The sequence below is a fragment of the Dipteris shenzhenensis genome, chromosome 12, assembly GCF_047967505.1.
Source record: "Dipteris shenzhenensis isolate YYH24624 ecotype China chromosome 12, Dip_SZ_1.0, whole genome shotgun sequence".
Lineage (NCBI taxonomy): Eukaryota > Viridiplantae > Streptophyta > Polypodiopsida > Gleicheniales > Dipteridaceae > Dipteris > Dipteris shenzhenensis.
Window position 1 is genome coordinate 18,911,586 of NC_141607.1, and position 21,507 is coordinate 18,933,092.

Consider the following 21,507-nt stretch of genomic DNA (forward strand, 5'->3'; position numbering starts at 1 on the left):
CAAAAAGTCAAGTCCACCACTGGTGACTGCATGAATGCCTGCATGTGGTTGCATGCTGAACATGTCATGTGTTGCCATGGATTGCGTAGTTGCTTTGGAGAAGAGGCATCTAAATCTAAAGCTAGTCAATGTAGCTACTATGAAAAAGGAATCTGATAGGTTGTGACAAACAAGGGTCTCACCAACCCAAAAGAACTGAGAGCAATGTGTGAGATATGCTACAGCAGAGCTATAACCTCTATTGAATAATGCGGGGTCAAAGAAGACCGCATAGTCGGTGTGGACAGAGTGATTCAGGGGCTAAAAATATGGGTCTGAAGGTGCAGGTATGATATAACGCTACTCTACTGAAGAAGAGGCCCGTAAAACTGACAAGGTATAGTGGCCTATCAAACCTATGTGCTCAACCATCATGAGCTAAAGGTTGTCTAATGTGTGCATGGCTAAACATCCATCAGCATGGAATGTAGCATTTGTCAAAGGCTTGTTAAGAAGGAGTTGATAGTTTAAAGGCCTAGAAGCCTAAAATATAACTAAAAATGCATAACATGTCCCTGAAGCATATGCGGTGCCGAATGCTGATGTCGGGATAGATTTATAGTCCTAGATCCCCAACCACTAATTTGCATCAAGTATGGACTGAATATGATAGCCATAAGTGCATGATGAAACATTGAGTCTCCCCATGTTGTGCTATGGTTGAACCTGAGGATGTCCATTGCACTGGGGTAGTACTGCACTGATGCATAAATATCCTTATGCTGAGGAATGATCTACTGATTGGAAAAGGTGGTGATCTGGATCCAAGGAAGGTGCAATGTGGCATGACTAAGCCGATGCTCGAATGTCTTGAAGAATGATGTGCTAATCTCTATTGCTCATGGAATCTATGTCTAAGGTATGCTCTATAGAGGTGAAAGCATCAATGATGGATACTAGAATGGAATTACCTAACGAGCTAAATGCACTATGGCATAAATTTCTACATGCGATAGAAGATGTGAGTGCCTCATACTGAGGACTTACCTACTACTGAGTAACTGCATGATCATAACTGCTAAACTCCTGCTACATATCTGCATCTGGTGTGATAGTAAGTGGGGTCAGATCCATGTATGAATGTGATGGTTGTACATCACTAGAGTCAGACTGCGCTGATCTAGATGGGACTACCTCATGCTGAGGGCTTAATGTCAAATGTGCCTCATGCTAAGGGTTTATCGAAAAATGTGCATGATCAAAAACTGTGAGATGATTGATGCTAACATGTGGAACATATGTGTCCAATCTCTCAAGGCCAATGAGGCTTGAGTCATCATCGTCGTAAATTGGTACATACCCTATGGCTTTAAATGGTCAAAGAAGTTTCTCTTTCCACTCACAAATCTCGTTCGGAGTCATGAATGGTGTAATATCAATTGCATGATGTGAATAGCTCCATGTTGGAGGCAGTCTAGTGCTTTGTCCAAGAGGCTTACCCATGTACGGCGCGAGTGTCTATCTACCAATGAGAACACTATAAAAGGCTAGCACTGAGGGGCTTATGCTGAACTGTCAAAACCAAGTCATGGTGAGAGAACTACATGTGTGTGCAAAGTATCAAGCCTATAAAATGATGGTGATAGCTGTGTGTCGAGATAGCCAAGAGGTTATGTAAGGTTAATTTGTATGCATGTAGGAACCAATGCCAAAAATAGTCAACAAATATGACTTTACATGGGTGGCATGTGTGTGTGCAAGAAGAATGAAACTATCCTAAATCCGAGAAGGAGAACTCTGCTAAGTGTCACACTGAGGTGCTGAAGTGCCAAATCCCAAGAGAACTAAACTGGTGTCAGATGTGTGAATGTGTATGCCAATGATAGATCCGATAGGACTGACATCCCTAGAGACTAATCGGGTAATGTGGCAATGGTTGACTTGGCTTGGTGGAGTTGGATCTCCTCTATGATTGTGCTAGTCTATAGCTAGACTACATGTCGAGGCGCAAAATGCAGCAAATGAATTTAGTTCTTTCATTTTTATGTGTTGGGCATACTGCAATGGATCAGGAGGTGGTTCAAATGATCAAGAATCAATGATACTGCCTTGTGGATAGTTAGATTTTAGATCTAAGGTGCTCACTGCTGTGTAGAGCACAATCTGGCAATCATTTTTTCTTTTGGATCACCATGAAATTCCACCTAGATCAAAAGTTATGGCTCCCAGAGGATGGCCAATTTTTTATCCCAAGAGGGTTATCAAAATGATGTGATGGCATGGAGGGTGATGTGGCAAACTGAGATCACATGTAGAAATGCATTTTTAGATTTCTCAATAATAAAGGCTCCTTCATATAAATAGGTGTTTTTAGAAGCCCATACATTGAAAAGATATGGGATGAAAGGAAGAGAAACATTATCCTATTATCCATCTAAAGAGATCACCAATGGTGTTGATTCATTAGAGGTACATTATATTATCTTAGTTTTATGAATATAATTAGTTCATATATGAAAGATAAGCATGGTTAAGATTAAATTGACTTATTTGTGTTTTTTTATTGCATAGGATCCTAATCCAAGTGATGTTTGGGATAATAACATTTCTTATCCAAGAATGCTTGTACCCACAAAAAATATTACATGTGGCTAATGGTTTTGTGAAATTGGTGATTGAAACCTATGTATAATGAGAAGACTATTGAGTTGCAAAGAACTTGCTTCAGGAAAAGGATAAGCTATGGATTCCTTACAAGAACAACTAACGATTTGAGAAAAAAATTACTGCTCCACATTTGGTGAATCTCTTACTTATTTTCACATGAAAGATGATTCACACACACACACACACAAAATGACATTAAAATTTTATTTATGAGATTCTTATTAATACCAAAAACATGACATTAAAGTTAACTTTTACTAGCTTTTAAAAATAGCCAAAAATTAACATGAATGTGCGATTTCAAAGGCTAAAATGTTACATTGAAGAACTGTTATCCATCAAAGAGGTTTATTGTCTATGTCTTAACAATTTCTCAAAATTCTTATGCATAGTAGTACTCATGTTATGCAGTGTAATGAATTCATCAAAACTTTTAAGCGCACTACTCAATTTACACTTGGTGTTTGAAAGAATAACTTGTAAGAAACTTAGCAAAACAAAACATTATACTTGATAACATATATTATTCATTAGTTGATTAAGAAATAATGAATAAATTTTGTCACACATATGTTAACAATATTATAGATTTTTTTCAAAAGGTTTATGGATCATTGAATATAGTAGAAAGAATTCACATGAAGAAGCAATATTGATTATAGTATTTAACTATTAACTGGAGTGGAAAATACAGTAGTGCAAACAACTGAGATACATGTTTGCCATGTAAAATCTATTTATTTTTCATAATTATTATTGCAAATACTATAACCTTTTTTTTTAACTTTATGTACAGATATCTTAAACAAATGATCTAATAATGAATTCTTTACCTTCTTGAATGTATCTTTGTAGGCTGCTATTTTTCAAAGGGGGCAATGAGTAAAGATTTTACACAAGGATTCACAAGACATAGTTGTATTAGGGACACGAATTAGTTTAGATTCTACATAGATTTCATAGTGTACCCACAAGAGTTGGTTATGTAATAGTTTGAGTTGGTTATGTAATAGTTTGAGTTGATGATGTAATCATTATGGATGCTTGTATATTCAAAGACAATGACGAGTCAAGCCATAGGCTTGAATGTTGCTTGGAAACTCTCCCAAGGGGTCACTAAGAAATATGTAAGATAGTGCGTGTGATCAATAGAAGGGGTTTAATATTTTTATGGAGTTACAAAAAATATACATACATAAGGGGTTTTTTAATTCAAAAAGTGAAAATTTTCATACATAAGACATACTTTAACCATCTAAAAACTTACAAAAGGGGTGTATATTATAGGTTATAAAAACTTGTAGGTAGGGGATTATTTTAATACCCCTTGATCACACGTGTTATATGGGATTTTTACATAGTAGCCCCCCCAAGGAAACTCTCCATGTAGCATCTTTATAATTTTACATTTCTTTTTAGTGTTAATAACGTTAGAAAAAATAGTACATTCGTATCAAATTTTACAATTAAAAAGCTCTTAAATGACACTTTTATGTTGTTTATGACATAAGAAATGTCAATTGTGTTTCCGTATCTTGCCATTTATAACATAATAAAGAGCAACTTACATGTCACATTATTGTGGCCATTTTCAACATGAAAAATGGCAATTTTTATGTCATCTTTTTCCATTTCAAATATAATAAATGCCAACTTTTATGTCACATTTTGCCATTTCAAACATAATAAATGGCAACTCTTATTGCATATTATTTCTATTTTTTTCACATTTGATCTCAAATGTAGTTTCATTTCATACATTAAAAATGGGGGGGGAAATGGTAGTTTTGGCCTGAGGGAGTCCCCCTTGTGTAGAAAATGTATACAATGTGCATTTAAAAGGTATATATAAAACCCTTCTGTAACCCCTTTTCCCTATTTCATACTCCTATTGCCAATTTTTGGGTCAATACTTGTATTTCTCCTATAAATATGAAATTTGGAAAGCTTGTATTTTTTCCCCTTCTCTTGTGTATGTCAATGCAAGTTAAAGTGGACACTACTTGTGTGTGTAGACACTACCTCTGTGTGTGTGTGTGTGTGTGTGTGTGTGTGTGTCCATTTGTACTTTTTCCTCTTGTACATTTCAATGTAGCTTGGAGGAGACACTACCTATGGATTTGGATTTGACCATATCCTGATCAAAATTAACCAATGATGTGATCACTTGGATTTAATTTGTGTGTCCATTTTTTGTAAATAATTTTCATTCCCCCTAGTTCTATGCGAATGCTCACATGAAACTATCGTAAAATCAATATTCCATTTTCCATTGTGGATCTTCATTCTTCATCATGCTAACCACTTCTAAAGCAAGCTCCACAAAATTATTCTCCGTTCCTCTTTTTCCCTAGTCAACATACTTTCCTACTCTTCATGAGTTTTAGATAGCAACCTATTACAAAGACACTTCGAGAATATTTTTCACATTCCACCATTGAGTTTATATTCATATTGTGAAAGTTTTTTACAACTCTCCATCTCATCCATGTTACCTTCTGCACATGACACAAACTTAGTTTTTCTCATAAGAGTCTCTCTCTCTCTCTCTGTCTCTCTGTCTCTCTGTCTCTCTCTCTCTCTCCAACTAGATGATTTATTCTCATGACCATTTACCAAGATTAGGAGGCCAAGAGATTCAAAAGTGCTTCTAATAACACATTGCCAAAAAACTACCAAATAACTATACAACCAGCTACTCTTATAGGTTGGAATGCTCCTTAGACTTGGGTCCAAACCATGCGGAGTGTTCCTAAGGCTATATTTCTTAAAGATGATGCACTATACGTCTTTATTTTTTTGATAATTTGGTGAGGGGAATGACAGACCATGTCAATAGACTTGAGTGCTCCTAAGCCTAGATTGCTTAGAGACTATGTAGTAGGCATTATTGTGAGCATTCTACTAGGGGAATTGTAGATCATGTGAAGAGATTAGAGTGCTCCTGAGATTAAACTACTTAAATAAAAGCATAAATGACTTGATTTGATGATCATTCTACGAGGGGTATTGCAGACCATGTTATGAGACTAGAGTTCTCTTGAGGCTAGATTTCTTACAAACTACACATTTGACTCTTAAGAACATTCTACTAGGGGAATCATAGACCGTGTTAAGAGACCAGAGTGCTCCTAAGGCTAGATTCCTTAGAGACATGCATTAGATGACTTAATTCTTGTGAGCATTATACAAAGGGAATCATAGATCATTATAAGATACCCGAGTGCTCTAGAGGCTAGATTGCATATAGGCTATACATTAGATGAAGTGACTCTTATGCTCAAGGGGGTCACTACATATAAAACCTATATATCACATGCGTTCAAGACCTATTTGTAAAACCCCTTATTTGTAAATTTAACTATCATGAATAAAACACACCCATTTTCTTTTCAATATGTAAATACTCCCTTGATATGATACCCTTCTATATGTGAAAAATGTGTAAAAAGGGAAATTTAAAAACTCCTTCTGTTGAACCCATGTTCTATGCTTACGTATTTATGAGTGACCCCCCTAAGCCCTTATGAACATTCTTCTAGAGGGCCATGTCAAGATATTGGAGTGCTCCCAAGGCTAGATTTCTTAGGGACTATGCATTACTTTGCTAGGGGATTCATGGATTATGTAGGGGCTATGCATTACTTTTCTAGGAGATTCATGCACTATGGTTAGACATAGTGCTTCCAAGGCTCTTACTACTCGTGCATGCAAGTCTGGTTCCATACACCACTTGCTTGATTTCCACTATAAGCTTTTATCTCCTCTCAAAATTAGTACCATCCATGCTATACTTATCAAGAATACTTAGGGAGAAGCTATAGAAAACATTTATGAAGAGCTTTAATGGCTTCCATCTCAAGAGCATAATGACCATTCAAGTTGAACTATTGTGATAGGATGTAGAGCATGAGCTTCACGACGGGTAATAGATGCAAAAGCCTTAGAGAGTTTTATATATTTCACTTTCCCTTACTCTATGAATTCTTCATCTCCTTAGCCTTCAAACACATATATTTAACACTAGTTTGATGGAAGGATAGAAAATGACGTAGGACACTTTTATATCTTGTTAGCTTAGCCAATTCCTATAATTATTCAAAGGCATTGATAAGGCATTTTGGATTTTGGTTATTTGCCATAATAGCTTATGTGTTTTAAAAAACTTGGATTATTATGGACGATTGAGTCTTGAACTTATTACTTTGAGCTCTACCTATTTAAGGTCAACCTAACACTAAAATTTCAAGCTATCTTGTCAGCTTTTAGACAAAATGTCCATAATTTACTAATAGTAATGATTTTTGTTAGAGTTTGTAAGTCCTAGATTCGAGGGATAAGTATAACACATATGTTTATATTTCTTTACTTATATATAATCATACTTAGTATGGCCTCAAATGTAATTTTAGTAAAGGATAACAACGAGGCGATATTCGATCTTTTGACATGTCTAACAAATTTCTAACTCAATTGTCCTTTGTATATGTTCAATTGTCCTTTGTATATGTTTTCAATAGGATATTATGGAGTAGCATGAGTATTTAGGGGACCTAATATCATGTAGACCACCAAATTCACACCTTATTTTGATTGTTACTTATGTTCAAGTCATACTAGTTTTAAATTTATATGTAGAACACTTACATATGAGATAATTCAAAACTATAAAAGCGAGATTTAATGTGCAACCTATTTTTATGGTTAAGCTTTAGACTAGTTAAGCTCTTTTGGTTGTAGACTTTATTGTGGTGTGGTTACTTTTTCCTATAATAGAATTTTATTATTGCTAAGATATGAAACTATTTGGCTTTTATGTGTAGTATATAAAGATGCTCATTTATGAAATGCGACTTACAAATGAAACCACCACTCTCGTTAATTGCTAAATCAATCTTGCCAAAATTATTTTTTAACAAGATTTTATCACTCTTAGATGTTTGAGATACTTATAAACACTTTGTAAAAAAATGCTAGCTCATTTAAATCATTGTTATTTTTAAGCAAGCTAGAAAAAATTTCTATTTCAATACTACCTGGGTGAACAACTGTGTTATCATACATTTATCAAAATTTTCTAACCACATGTAATGGCTCCTTTTATTATTCAAACATAGTCCTATGAGTCTAACTTAAGATCAAGCGTGGGGATCATCAAAAAGCACAGCTGCACCAAGTTGTAAGTTTTTGCCAAAAGGTGAAAAAGACACTTTTATGTCTTGTTATGCTACCGAAATAGTGTGAACTAAAATATTGGGGAGCCTAAAAAACCAAGAAGTCCTTTCTAGACATGATAGTTTAACACTAAGAAATGCTTCTACATCAATCCCTCGAAACCACAAATGAAGGAAGAGACTTACAGTGATGTAAACTATAAATATGATACTAATAGTAGAGATTGGTAGAGTATAGATCAAGCCTCTTCAAAATGGTCTCCTAGGAGAAAAACACGTGCAAGATCTCCTTTGTATAAGGGTTGTAAACCCCATGCATACATCACAAATATTTTTCCATAAACTGGAATTTGGAGCTTTGAATCTTTACCTTTCTATCACCACTGCTTGATGGTGAATGAGAAGTTGGTAATTGAGTCTCCAATGAAGTTTGCAAAAGTGTGTTGATGCATAATACAAATAGTAAGGTTTGGATCACTTGGATCTTATAGCCTTGGACATTCACAATAACTCATATAGAAAGACCAAGAGTGCTGGAAATCGATTTATGAAAGAAAACAATATGGCCTAATCGTGTCTTTCATTGCCATTGCCACTTAAAAAAGTCAATCATTTCCATAGAAAGAATGATTGTGCTAGAATTCAAGGGTGCACCCACTTTACATCTTCCTCTCTTGCTCTACTTCATACATATATATATATATATTTATATTTATATTTATATTTATATATACATACCTTTTAATATATATATATATATATATATATATATATCTTTTACACTACCACGTGAAGGAGTCAACTACCACATGAAAGGCTAGTACACCGAGTGTGTCATCATATGCATTAAAAGAATTCATAAGAACCCAAGGCATGCTACCAAGGACAAGTAGGCTTTAAAGGTTCTATTGTAATTCAAGCATAATTACATAAGGTATTTACTTAATTCTATCAAGATTGCAACTCAAAGATTATTTCCTTGTGTATTAGGAAGTTGCTAAAATTTTAAGGTTAACAATATATACGATTTGTATTTCTTCCCTCATCTAGACATCCATTTTAAAGCACCTCCTATTGAAGCTGAAACTTTGATAGTGCTTCCATTTTTTGTTCGAAACTTCGCTCGCATAGCACCAAGGGCTAGGAGCCTTAAATTTTTTTGCATAAAGCAAATCAAAAAATGAAACAACAATAGACCAAAGCACCAAGGACCAAGAGCCTCAATATTTTTTGCATAAAGCGGATCAAAAAATGAAATAAACAACATATGCTCATCAAAAGTAAAAGTTATCAATCGTCTAACTCTGATTTGAATGGGAAGTGTTGCCCTAGGAATCTATTGTCTCCCTCTAGATTTGTCATATAGTGTGAGTTTAGGGGAAAGTAGCAAATTTAGTATATCTTAAATGGCGGCTTCATAATATTCTCATTAGGCTTGCCAATGGTTGGCTAAGGTTGCAATGCCCAAAATTGCACATGAACCAAAGGTACACAAAACACAAATAATGCCATTAGCTTGGAGAAACATGCATATTTAATACTAGAAAGATATCAAATCATTGATAAGTCCCATTTACATTGTGTCCTTGCTACCTTCTATCAAATTAGAGTGGGCTTAGGAGATAAAGTGATCTATGACCTCACCAGCTAAAGAAACAAGGACTGTTACATTCTAGAAAAAATGCAAAAACTTGAATGGATCATTAAGATGACACCATCTTGATCTAAAACGTAAGATCATTTAAGATGACACTGTCTAGATCTAAAATGTAAATACATCAAATTTCCATCCTTGTAGACAACAAAGGAAAGAAGATCTACAAAAAGGAACACTAACTTGGTGGCTACTGATTTTCAAAGTAGACTCAGCACTCAGTTGACAATGTACATGACCATGAGCAATTGATATAGAGACTCCTTGGCCATGGCTTGCTATGAACACTAATTCAGCATCTCAAATAGGAGTGGATGAAGGAAAACAAGGGCTGAAGTAGAATGGACCAGAATTAAAGCTCAACCATAGCTTTTGACGATAGGATTTCATAAGACTCTAGCAATGCTCTGGATAATGCTTGTGTGATGCTTGATTCTATAAATAGGATGATGTTTCAAATACTAGCCAACTAAAATGTGACCATTTATCTTCTCTGTTGATGTTTGGACTAATCGGACACTACACCTTCATATGCTTTTTTAATGCCTCTCATGTACTCTATCAACACTCTATCCATCCTTCTTGTAACTCCTTATTTTTGCCCCTATCTTTTTCTATGGTGAAACTCCAATCGACATTGTTCACATGCTTGGCTTCTTACACTTGCAGCCCCACTCCTACTTTGTTGCTTCACTACCTTGCCAATATGATAATGGATTTATCCCTTTCCTTTTCCCTCATCTCTGCTTGTGCTTGAAAAAGATGAACAACTTTTATTCTCGCGGTCTTTCTTCATCAGGTTTCACTCTTCATTGTGCCATCTTGGGCTAGCATTTGGTCTGGTCTTATCTGGATGCGTTGACCTGGCTAATTTCCTAAAACCTTTGACAATTGAAATGATCAAAACCTTTACGATTAGTATATGCTATAGCAGTTGACGAATCTGCATCGCAATTGATCACATAAAATTATTTCACCACGTTTTAAGCTTCCTAAAACGTCAAGCTAATATAGCTCCCCAGATATGTAGAAGCCTTCAGTTTTGTAGCTATTCATTATAGTCGAAAGCCTTGGTCAATCACGCGGTCAAGGAATGGGGTTGACGAGAGGGGAAAAGCAATTGACAGAAAGAGGGAGGGTGAAATGGCAAGGAAGGCATGACAATGCATAGGAAGAATGGCAATGAGGAGACACAGAGGATGACAAGAGAAGACGAAGGATGGCAATGCCATCCAATAAGGCAAGGGACATAGGCATGACATAGGTTTAGGTTTCCCGCTACTATTCATTTTATTTGAATGTGACACGTATAAAGAGACAACCTAGAGCTATTGAGAGAGAAGTTAGTCAATTATAGATTGTATGAATTTTGTTAGAAAAAAAATTCTATAAAATTTTCCTTTTTTTATTAAATTCCTCATATGAAATCTATTTATACTAAGTAATTATTCCCTATGTTAAATGCATTTGTTAGTTTACGTGGACCTCTCATGCTTTGAGGACACCATGTTAATAAAAAAATTCAAAGGGGGTTACCATTATATTATGTACTGAAGATTTACCAGTATGCCCCCCCCCTTACATGAAAAATCAAAAGTGCCTACAACTCTTCAACACATGATACATCGCTATTGACTAATTTTTCAATCACATTGGGAACACTTCCCCCTTATGTACAAATACATTATAGCCCCATACATCAAGTATAAACCTAAAGAGTTCATAATTTTACACAATTTATATATGACTAATATTGTTAATTGATTAGTTAATTTTTTAAATACTATTATTTTAAAAATATATCTTTTGGTCATTTTTTAAAAGTTTTGCATAATTTGTAATACTAATATATTGTCAATACAATTGGGAACTATGTGTTTTTGGAAATACTATGTACGTTATGATTTGTAATTATATTAATAGTAACTATATCTTATTATTTTGAATTGTCATTGAGTTTCTTCAAAAACCAAAAACATTTCCTAATAATGAGTGTGGCTCCCATAAAAAATTAAAGAACTCTACAATACCAATTCCCATATAGATTAAATCAAACCAAGGAAATGGAGAAAAGGAACACTCTATCTACTATCTAAATCTAAAAGAATAAGAGCACAAGAAAAGAAGAGTCCCCTATTACCTCTAAGATGAAAGAAAGCCCTAGGAATCCTAAAAGATGGGTGAGGAGGAGCAATACTAATAAGAAAGGATCTAAGAAATCTTAAGCTCTCTTTTTGTATAAGCGTTTTCTAGAAACCTTCTTCAAAAAAGATAAGTATATGATGTTAGCCATGTATTTTGTTTATCACAATCAAAATTAAATGTACATTGATCATGATGTAAAACATGTAGTTTGTTTCTCAATAAAGAATTGCCTTCTCCAAGGATATCATATCAAATTTGTCCTTTGAAATTGGCAATGTGCATGGAATCTGCATAGGATACAGTCTAATTCTTCACACCATATGAAATACACCTGGTGAAGGTCTTTTTTGATCATGTTCTTTTTGCATACCATATTAAGGTTAGTATGTTATAACAATAAGTCAATTCTTTTTTTTTTGGGTTAATCATGATACAATGCATGCACAAAAAAGACATGGTTCCATTGATCTTAATTATCCTCCCAACAAAGCCAAAGGATTGGATTGAAATTTACAATCCACTTATAGGGATATACCACGGAAATGTGTAGGGAAACAAAAAAGATACACTTGTATCACACAAGTGGTGCTTGGTCCTTGCACTCACAAGGCACGGGCTAAGGGTCATCCATTGGCCCTAGTCAAAGTGTGCATTGAGTTACTTCTAGGATCTCCATGATATATTGGCAACAATAGCACGTTGTATTGATGATTTTATGCAATCTTGAATAGCCAAAATTTTAAATATAAACAACCCCCAAATTATTGTCATTCTAATGAACATTAAACATTAAAACCAAATTGTACTTGATTGTAGCAAGTCATCTTTTGGTGCTTAAGTGTAGCCTACTTTTCAAAACGAATATTTAATATTCTAATGAAAATTTCAAATGTATATATCTACTATATTATTTTTTGGTGAATTTTCATGGAATTGTTTAAAATTTTATAATCGTAAAGGCTAAACTTAGCTCTATTTTTAATTTCTGTTCAAAGATCCTTGCCCATGTATTGAGCTTCTTATTTGCATAGGAGCATATAAAATTTCACAAGCCTTATAAAACTTTGCTTATTGACAAAACTATGCAAAAAAGTCATCCTTGTTACTGACCCTTTTATTTCAAGTTCTCAACAACTGTTCTCCCATCAATTCTTAGGCTCTTGAGTCTCTCTCTCTCTTGTGATTTCATTCAAAATTAAAAAATCCAAATTCCATGCCTTACTGCTAATTCCTCACACACTAAGGTTTGACCTTTATGCCATTGCATATGCAATATTTTCTTGCCTTAGTAGTGCTTTATGCATATCACTTGTGTCAATAATGCATTATTCAAGTTGCTTGTCTCATTCTCTATACCTTGTCTTTATTGCTTTTGATTTGGAGGCAAGGAGGAAACCTAAACCTTTCATCAAGTGGTCTTGCAAACAAGCCTAGGGTACTAGTTATAGTTTTTCATCTTCTATTGATGCAAAATAAATCATAATATTTTTGGCCCAAAATGATGATGGTGCTTGATTTTTTCTACCACTTGGCTACCAAGAAGAGTCGAAGGAGTTTTAGCAACCTTGCTAAGGCACTCAACATCCAAGTGTCATCCTTAATGCTGTTAGTATTGCACAGCATCAACAACATGAATCCTAAGAGTTCAATGTCTTTGGTGGGAATCCGAAGAAAGAGCAAATGTGCGATGAGGTGGCACGATTAAGGGGAGGCAAACAACATCTAGAGGGCCAAAGCAATATCAAATGGCGCGATTACACTAGCAAGCCTTGGTACGCTGCCCAGTAAATGGGTAGGGGAACGTAACGCTGCCGTGAAGGTCCAGTTAAAGTGGCAGTGGCCATAATTTTTTTGAACGTGCCAAGTTGCCAACTCACCTGGGCACATGCAACCCAGGTGGTCTTCTCTCCAGAGTCATCCACACTCCAGTTTCACCTCCCCCGCTCACACCCGTCCTGTAGCCTCGTCCAATTTTCCCGCTTCATCCATCGCGCCTCCCTTCACCTGACAATGTGCGCGTGCCTCCCCTCCATTCGGACTCCCACTTGACAACACGTGCACGCGTCTCCCCTCCGTTCTGACTCCCGCCTAACAACACTTTGCTTGAAGTTCGTCTTCTCCCAGTACGTGGCGTGGATTTTCGTATTCTCCCCAGATTTCCATCTGCTCGAAGTCCATTCGTTTGATAGCTGTGCAAATTTCCATCACACTCGAAGTTGGTCCAGATCTCCCCAGCACTCAGATTTCCGTTTGACAGCATCCAGTCAAGATTCCCTCACTTGACGGAATTCCACCTGAGGAGTGAGCACATCATACATGTATTTGTGATTTTATTTTTATTTTTTTGAAATTAGAACATACTCACTCTCTAAAATCTCTCTCTCTCTGCACATTCATTCTCTCCACATTTGAGAAAGATATATTTCTACTAATAATTTAGTAGAAATATCTCTTTCTCAAATGTGGAGAGAATGAATGTGCACATTTGAGAAAGAGATATTTCTACTAATAATTTAGTAGAAATATCTCTTTCTCAAATGTGGAGAGAATGAATGTGCAGAGAGAGAGAGACAGAGACACAGAGAGAGAGAGAGAATTATTAATTTAAAAAGTTATTATTTCTAAAATTATTAATTAAAAAAGTTATTAGTAGAAATATCTCTTAGAAATATCTCTTTCTCAAATGTGGAGAGAATGAATGTGCACACAGAGAGAGAGAGAGAGAGAGAGAGAGAGAGAGAGAGAGAGATTTTAATATGTTTTTATAACAAAGAAATTTTTAACGTTATAATAATATATTTTTTATAAAATTTTTAAATATATTTTATGATCATAATAGTTCCATAATCATTTAAGATAATAATATTATAGTATGTTTTTAAGATAATATAAATTTATAAGAGAAATTTATTATGTTTTAAAGATACTATTTTTAAAGATGTTTTTAAATGAAGCAATTCGATAATAATAATTAATATTTTTAGTAATAATTCTTAGGTGTTGTACATCTTACTATGTTTTTAAATCTCTCTCTCTCTCTCCCTCTCTCCCTCCCTCCCTCCCTCCCTCTCTCTCTCTCTCTCTCTCTCCCTCTCTCCCTCCCTCCCTCCCTCTCTCTCTCTCTCTCTCTCTCTCTCTCTCTCTCTCTTTCTCTCTTAATATTATATCAAAAACATATAATATAAATAATTGTTTTAAAAACATATTTTAACATAAATTTTAAGCAATTGTATCTTAAAAAGATTAAAAATAATAGTATCTTGACAATTGTTAAGATACTATTATTTTTCCTATGTTTTTAATAATAATTCTTAGGTGTCGTACATTTTAATATGTTTTAAAATCTCTCTCTCTCTCTCTCTCTCTCTCTCTCAATATTTCAATATAAAAAATATATTATATTAAAACATTTAAAATTTAATATAAAAACATTATATGTTTTTATTATTTTAAAAACATTTTTTAACATAAAATTTAAGCAATTGTATCTTAAAAAGATTAAAAATAATAGTATCTTAACAATTGTTAAGACACTATCTTTTTAATATTTTTAAGATACTATTATTTTTCATATGTTTTTAATAATAACTCTTAGGTGTCGTACATTTTAATATGTTTTTAAATCTCTCTCTCTCTCTCTCTTTGTGTGTGTGTGCACGCGCATGCAAGGCAAAAAATGATATTTTATTGATTATGCTTTATTGAATGGTACTCTCTCTCTCTCTCTCTCTCTCTCTCCCCCTCTCCCTCTCCCTCTCCCTCTCCCTCTCCCTCTTCCTCCCCCTCGCCCTCGCCCTCTCCCTCTCCCTCACCCTCTCCCCTCTCTCCCTCTCCCTCGCCCTCTCCCCTCTCTCTCTCCCTCTCCCTCTCCCTCTCTCCCTCTCTCTGTCCCTCTCCCCCCCCCCTCTCTTTGTCTCTCTTTGTCTCTCTCTCTCTCTCTCTTTTAAGTAGACTTTGCAGTATAAACCAATTAATCATGCCATTTAAATTACTCCCTCTAAACCCTTCTCACTAGTTGATCATGGGATTTTATTTTTAGTAGACGTTGCCACATATAGTATTTGTGCCTTTCACGATTCAATTGCTTGAGGTAGCAATAGAAAGAAGATAGTTCAAAGCAAAGGTTCAAGAGGAGTGCAAATGACTAGGATCTTGCTATGAGAATGAAATGATCATGTACATGTGAAGGCATTAAAGAATGAATGAAGCATGAGAGAGACACATGAGGAGAATGTGAAATAGGGCACGTGGAGCTCACGGATGGAAGAGAGGTCACTTTTAACAAAATCATCAAGAGGGACCTAAACCATCTTACCAAAGACCATTTGGGATAGAACCCTTAGTGTTATGTTAATAAGAAGGACCAAAACCCACCTTTTACAGAAGTCAAGAACTCTTCCACTGCCCTGTTCAAGGATGTGGCCTGTGTTATTCCGTCCTGGCCAGGTGGCAAGAAGAGAGCCAAGGCTCTTCTTCCATGTCTAAGGAAAGTGACCCAAGTATCTTTATGAACAGAATATTTAGAACCCCCATAGACGAATCAGTATCTTCCAGCACAGCATTAGAGTGTTTGCAGCTGATTTGGAGCTGTGTATTTTTGGGTCTCTCTGCAATTCCCCCAGGGATAAATAAGTACAACGTTCGAACCAGAAATTTTGCTCTGAGGTGCAAAGCAGGGTTTTGAGATTGTGCAAGGATCTTCCTCTGTGTCACTTGCAAGCTTTGAAAGGGTTTTGAGATTGGGCTTTCAAAGGTATGTTTTATCTTTCTTGTATAGTGATCAGAGAGGTGCTTCTGCATGTTGTGTTGGAGACCGATGCATTTCCATCTTTCTGTATTCCTGTATCAGAATTTTGCTGATTACCAATACCAAGAGTGAAAGATCTTCTCCATAGTAGCGTAGATCTCTCTGTGCAGAGCCTTTCCTTCAAGCTCCTCTTTCTCCAGTTGGGTCACTCTGTCTCTCCTCTCTTTCATCATCCGCGCGATCTGCGCGGGACTTTGGATCTGTGATCGTGGTCCCTTTTCGCATAATGGGCGGAGACGCTTCGTTCGTTTTTGTTCTTTTCTTGAGATGACCTTCAAATCAACTGAGATTTTGGAAAGGTTGCGACGAGACTTTATCAACTTCGTATAGTGCTTATATTGTTGACAGTCTCCGCAGGCTTTGCAATCGCCTACACCATAGAAGTTTCAGGAGCTCTTGTCGACAATGGTGGCGAAGGGACCTGCGGCTCGCGAATATGAGTGCCAGCCGCTCCTCGGTAAGATTCGCTTTCCATGTGATTAGTCTTCATCTTGATGGTATCAACGGACTGTTCACCGCGAGAGATTCCTACGTAAACCGTTTTATGAGAAGATGGGCGGTTTTTGAAGCCTAATTTGAATGTTCATACATCGTCGTAAGAAGGATTAGAGATTTTACGGGGAACGTAGGTGCGGAGCATTTTCTTGATTTGGATCGCCCAGATTGTGAGATGAACGTTCCCGTTGATTTGATGACATGCAGAATACAGGACGGTCTCTGGAGTTGCTGGCCCTCTCGTGATTCTAGAAAAAGTGAAGGTACGATTCTGCCTGCTTGATATCATGGTTCAGAGTAGTCAGGTGATGATTGCTTGCCAAAATGATAGTTTGGATTTTAATATGACTGCAGACCACTATTTGGAATTTTTCCTACCCTAAAAAAGACGATGAATCATGTGGCAGGGCCCAAAATATCAAGAAATTGTTAATTTGAGATTAGGTGACGGCACAACGCGCCGAGGACAAATCCTGGAGGTTGATGGTGAGAGGGCTGTTGTGCAAGTAAGTTCAGACAGGACAGGATACTCCAATCTTATCTGTTTCTCTCGGTGTCACATTTGGCAATGCCTGCATGCACACGCACACGCACACAAACTGGACCATATGGCTCCTTAAATATAAACTCCCCTATGATCCGTTGGAACCTTCGGAGCTGATGTAACGTTAAAATCTTGTTCGTGCATGCACATGTGTGTGTGTGTGTGTGTGAGAGAGAGAGAGAGAGAGAGAGAGAGACACGTGAGGGGCTGAGGAACAGCTGGAGAACGATTGCTAAACAGTGGACTGAGACCAGGCTGATGTCCTTTGCATGTAACCACTCTCTGACAGACTCATAATGAACCTCAATGCACGAAGCATTAGTTTTATTGGCAATGGCTCGAGTGGGTCTGGTATCTTTTGACGGTACCTTCAATTAACCATCAACTGTCTCAACTATATCCATTCCCGTGTGCCTGTGGTCCTGTCCTTGGACTCCTATTATGAGATTGCTACACAGGTCCTGTCCTTCGACTCGTATTATGAGGGTGCTAGAGATGGTTGTTTCTTTCAGAGCCCAAGACCTAGGAGGAGAGATCCAGATGAGTAGCCTAATCAGAATCTGAGAAGCCACGAGCACATAGTATACTCCCTCCAGTGCTAACCAAGCTGTGAAGCTCCATATATTCCCTCCAGTGCTAACCAAGCTGTGAAGCTCCTTGGAAATAACAGGATTCCTTTTTTACCATTGTCTACTGAGTGGTCTGTTACATTATGAGCTAACCCTAGTTAGCTTGTATCTAACCTGGGTGATGCATCCACCTCGGTCATATTGGTACCAGACAGGGTGATCAATCCTTGAGATTAAGGTGTTAGAACATATAGGTCAATGCGCTCTGTGTGAGCCCCAAATGATGGTTGCAGGAGGGTTTGAGTTTAAGGTATCCTTATTGGGATTGATTGGCATCTGATGCATGTGCCATGGCAGTGTACGATGCCTATATGGAGGGTATAGTCTGCCACATGGGATGGGCAGCTTGTGGGCTGTCCTATGGGCAGAATGGAGCCTAAGTCCTGGAGCTGGAAGGGCTGGCAATATATTCTATCTATAGGGGAGGCCGTTGCCTGCCTTGTGACCTGACTAGGGGTCCGATCTGGCATTCTAAGAGGTCGGGCAAGAGCAGGGTGGGCTAGGTTGGTCCCTAGAGGACAGGTTGGGCTTCATGCAGGTGGCATCGGCCCCTTGATCTGGGGTGTCTAGATCTGCTGGTTGGCCAGTCGAAAAGGCCAGTTGGTCTGTTTTAGAGGGGGCCAGACAGCCCCTTCATTAATTATAAAGATCTAGAGAGAGAGAATAGTATTAGCACCAGTCTAGTTGGAGGCTGATGTAGGGAGTGAATAGGAGCTCTGGATCATAACCTTGTACTCTGTCTAAGACAGAAAATGACCCCACCCACAACCGACGGCCCCCCCTGCCAACCCCCTTCCCGGACGGCCCAAAAGAAACTATTAGAAATTTAAGAAAACGATACAGATCAGCAATCCATGGGATGCTTGAGTAATTAAACGAGGAAGCTGGATGCTATGCTATCTGCATCTCAGGACCCCAGCTCACTGCCTAGAGCATGCCCGAAACGTACGAAACGTTTTGAGCCACCCAAAAGTTCAAAAGGCCCAAAAGTGCATTGATTTTTAAAAGAAAAGTGTTGTGTATCGATTTTGCCGCCGTACTGATTCTCCATGTGTCAAATCGCCGTACAGCCCGTCCAATCATCAATTGCATGCTCCAGCCCTTTCATTGCAGTCCGTACACACCGTACATCATAGCCTATAATGGCACAATCTGTACACCCCGTTCGGCACAGGCCGTACAGCACGTACGGTACAGGCTAGCATGTACAAGCAGGCCCTTCAGCCCTTGCAAGATACAAGTTGCTGCTGCCAGCGTGGTAAGTTCAAGTTACCATAGTCATTTCTTATTGCAGGCTGCAGCTTATTATTGATCTTGATTCTCGTCTCAGCTCATTACTCTTCCATGGATCCTTGAGATCTTTTTGGACCATTATTATGCATCCACTCGAAATCCTTCACATTTCCTACATAGTGGAGGCTTCAGCTGCCAGCAAATTGTGATGTAAGCTAAGGCCATGGGCTTTTGTTTTTTTTCCTGATTTTGCAGGCAGCAAGATGCCTCGTGATTCGCTATGGGAAAATGTTACATTCGAGTCCAAGTATGGTGGCTCAGGTGCTAAAAAATGGAAGTGCAAGTTATGTGGTGAGCGGCATACTGGTATTGGGACCAGGCTGAAGGCACATTTCTCTCACACCTCAAGCTTTGGTGTTGGTCCGTGTGAGCAGGTTACTGAAGAGATTTTGAACCAACTTAAAAAGGTGGAAGTCCAAGGTAACATGAATGTTGACAGGACCCCAGTGTCTTGAGAACTTGGACCTGCAAACCAGCACAGAAAAGCAACCACAGAACAACGATGGAAATCGCAGGCATGCTCACCACCCAACCACAACATCCAGGTCCCGGATGTCCCCTCCGAGCTACAGGAGGAGCTGCTGGCACACAAACCAGCGTGGCATCCCATACCACCAGTGGCGCCCACAGGGGCCCTGGATCTACTGCTGGGCCTCAGGCTACGCTAGAAAATGGGTGCACGTCCATCCAGGATCCAGACCAGGCAGGAAAAGCCAAGCTTGCTTTGACTTGCGTGACTGATAACTCAACCCTTGGGCTCCTTATATACACTTGAGCCTAGTGCTACTAAAAATAGTAGAAACCCTAACTCGTCCGTTGCCCTTGCAACTCAACCTGAGAATTGCCTGCCTAGCCCCTAGCCTCCCCTGCTCCCCTGCCTACTTGAGCTAGTTCTATATGCCTAAAACACACGTCAGATATGGTCCATGCACATGACATGCTCCCCTTCCTCTAAGAACTCACTCCTGAGTTCATAAGAAAGTACAGAATTTCTCTTTGAAGGTTAGTCAATGTCTCCCATGTAGAATCCTCCTCGACATGATCCGTCCACTTAATCTTGTATTCAGTGATCGTCCTATTTCTATTTTGACGTTCACGAAATCCAAGAATAGTTTCAGGTTCGTGCAGTACAAAGGTGAAATCTTCAACATCTATAAGTTCTTGAGGAGTTACTGCTTGATCCTCAGCACCCAATACTTCCTTTAGTGTGCTGACATGAAGAATTGGATGAATTCTTACATTAGGAGGCAATTCCAGCTCATATGCAACTTGACCTTTTCTTCTAATAACCTTAAACGGACCACAGTATCTGGGGGATAATTTCCTAACCTGTCCAATACTTAGGCTCTTGGATTCCTTGGGAATATGCAAATATACCATTGTTCCATTAGAGAACTCCTTAGGTGAGCGATGTCTATTAGGATAAAATCTATCCCTTGTCTTGGGCAATTCTAGTAGGCTTCTTGGCAAAATGCAACATGTTGCATGTCTTGCAAGAATGTCCTAGCAGCATCATTCTTGATTCCTTTGAATCCAACCATTATTGGTGACTTAGGTTGAAACCTATACGTAAGCATAAAAGGACTCATACTAGTACTTGAATGCTTTGTACTGTTATAAGCAAATTCAACCATGGGTAAATATTCTTCCCATGAAGACTGCCTCTTGGAAACATATGCACAAAGCATATCCTTTAGAAGTTGGTTTGCAACTTCTGTCTGGCCATCAGTCTAGGCATGTTCAGAGGAACTCAAATCGAGAGTGGTATCTAACTTGTCAAAGACAAGTGTTCAGAAACTTAGAATTCCTATCACCGACTATGTCAAGAGGCAACCGAGGTCCCATACAAACAAAATAATTGGTTAACGAACTGCTGAGCCAATTGACTTGCCTTTGTGGACGGGTTACTTGATTCATATAAATTGCAGGTCAAGAACAATAAATGCACTTCTTTGCAAGAGGCCATGAATTACGCGCGTATCTATGATGACACAATGGCCATGGCAAAGGGTGCATCCACCTCATATAAAAGTTGGGAAGAACAAGCGAAAGTTCTTCCAATCTTCTATTGGCACCGGGGAGGGGAAGTCTTCAGACAACACCTCCTAGAAGAAACCAAA

General features: G+C 37.8%; 1 protein-coding gene across 5 annotated transcripts in view; it reads left to right on the plus strand.

Annotated features, from left to right (window-relative positions):
* The first annotated feature begins 16,036 nt into the window (after positions 1-16,036).
* LOC147895933 (V-type proton ATPase subunit B 2) overlaps positions 16,037-21,507 on the plus strand; it is a 56,725-nt gene continuing 51,254 nt past the window's right edge. Inside the window, exons 1-5 of one of the 5 annotated variants that reach the window (XM_087382308.1) lie at positions 16,037-16,372; positions 16,469-16,565; positions 16,775-16,883; positions 17,129-17,184; positions 17,329-17,427. In XM_087382308.1, the coding sequence (XP_087238434.1) occupies positions 16,832-16,883; positions 17,129-17,184; positions 17,329-17,427 (207 nt within the window). In that variant the 5' untranslated portion in view covers positions 16,037-16,372; positions 16,469-16,565; positions 16,775-16,831. The remainder of the gene's footprint in view (positions 16,373-16,468; positions 16,566-16,774; positions 16,884-17,128; positions 17,185-17,328; positions 17,428-21,507) is intronic. The other 4 variants (XM_087382307.1, XM_087382309.1, XM_087382306.1 and 1 more) reach the window with 4 other exon arrangements.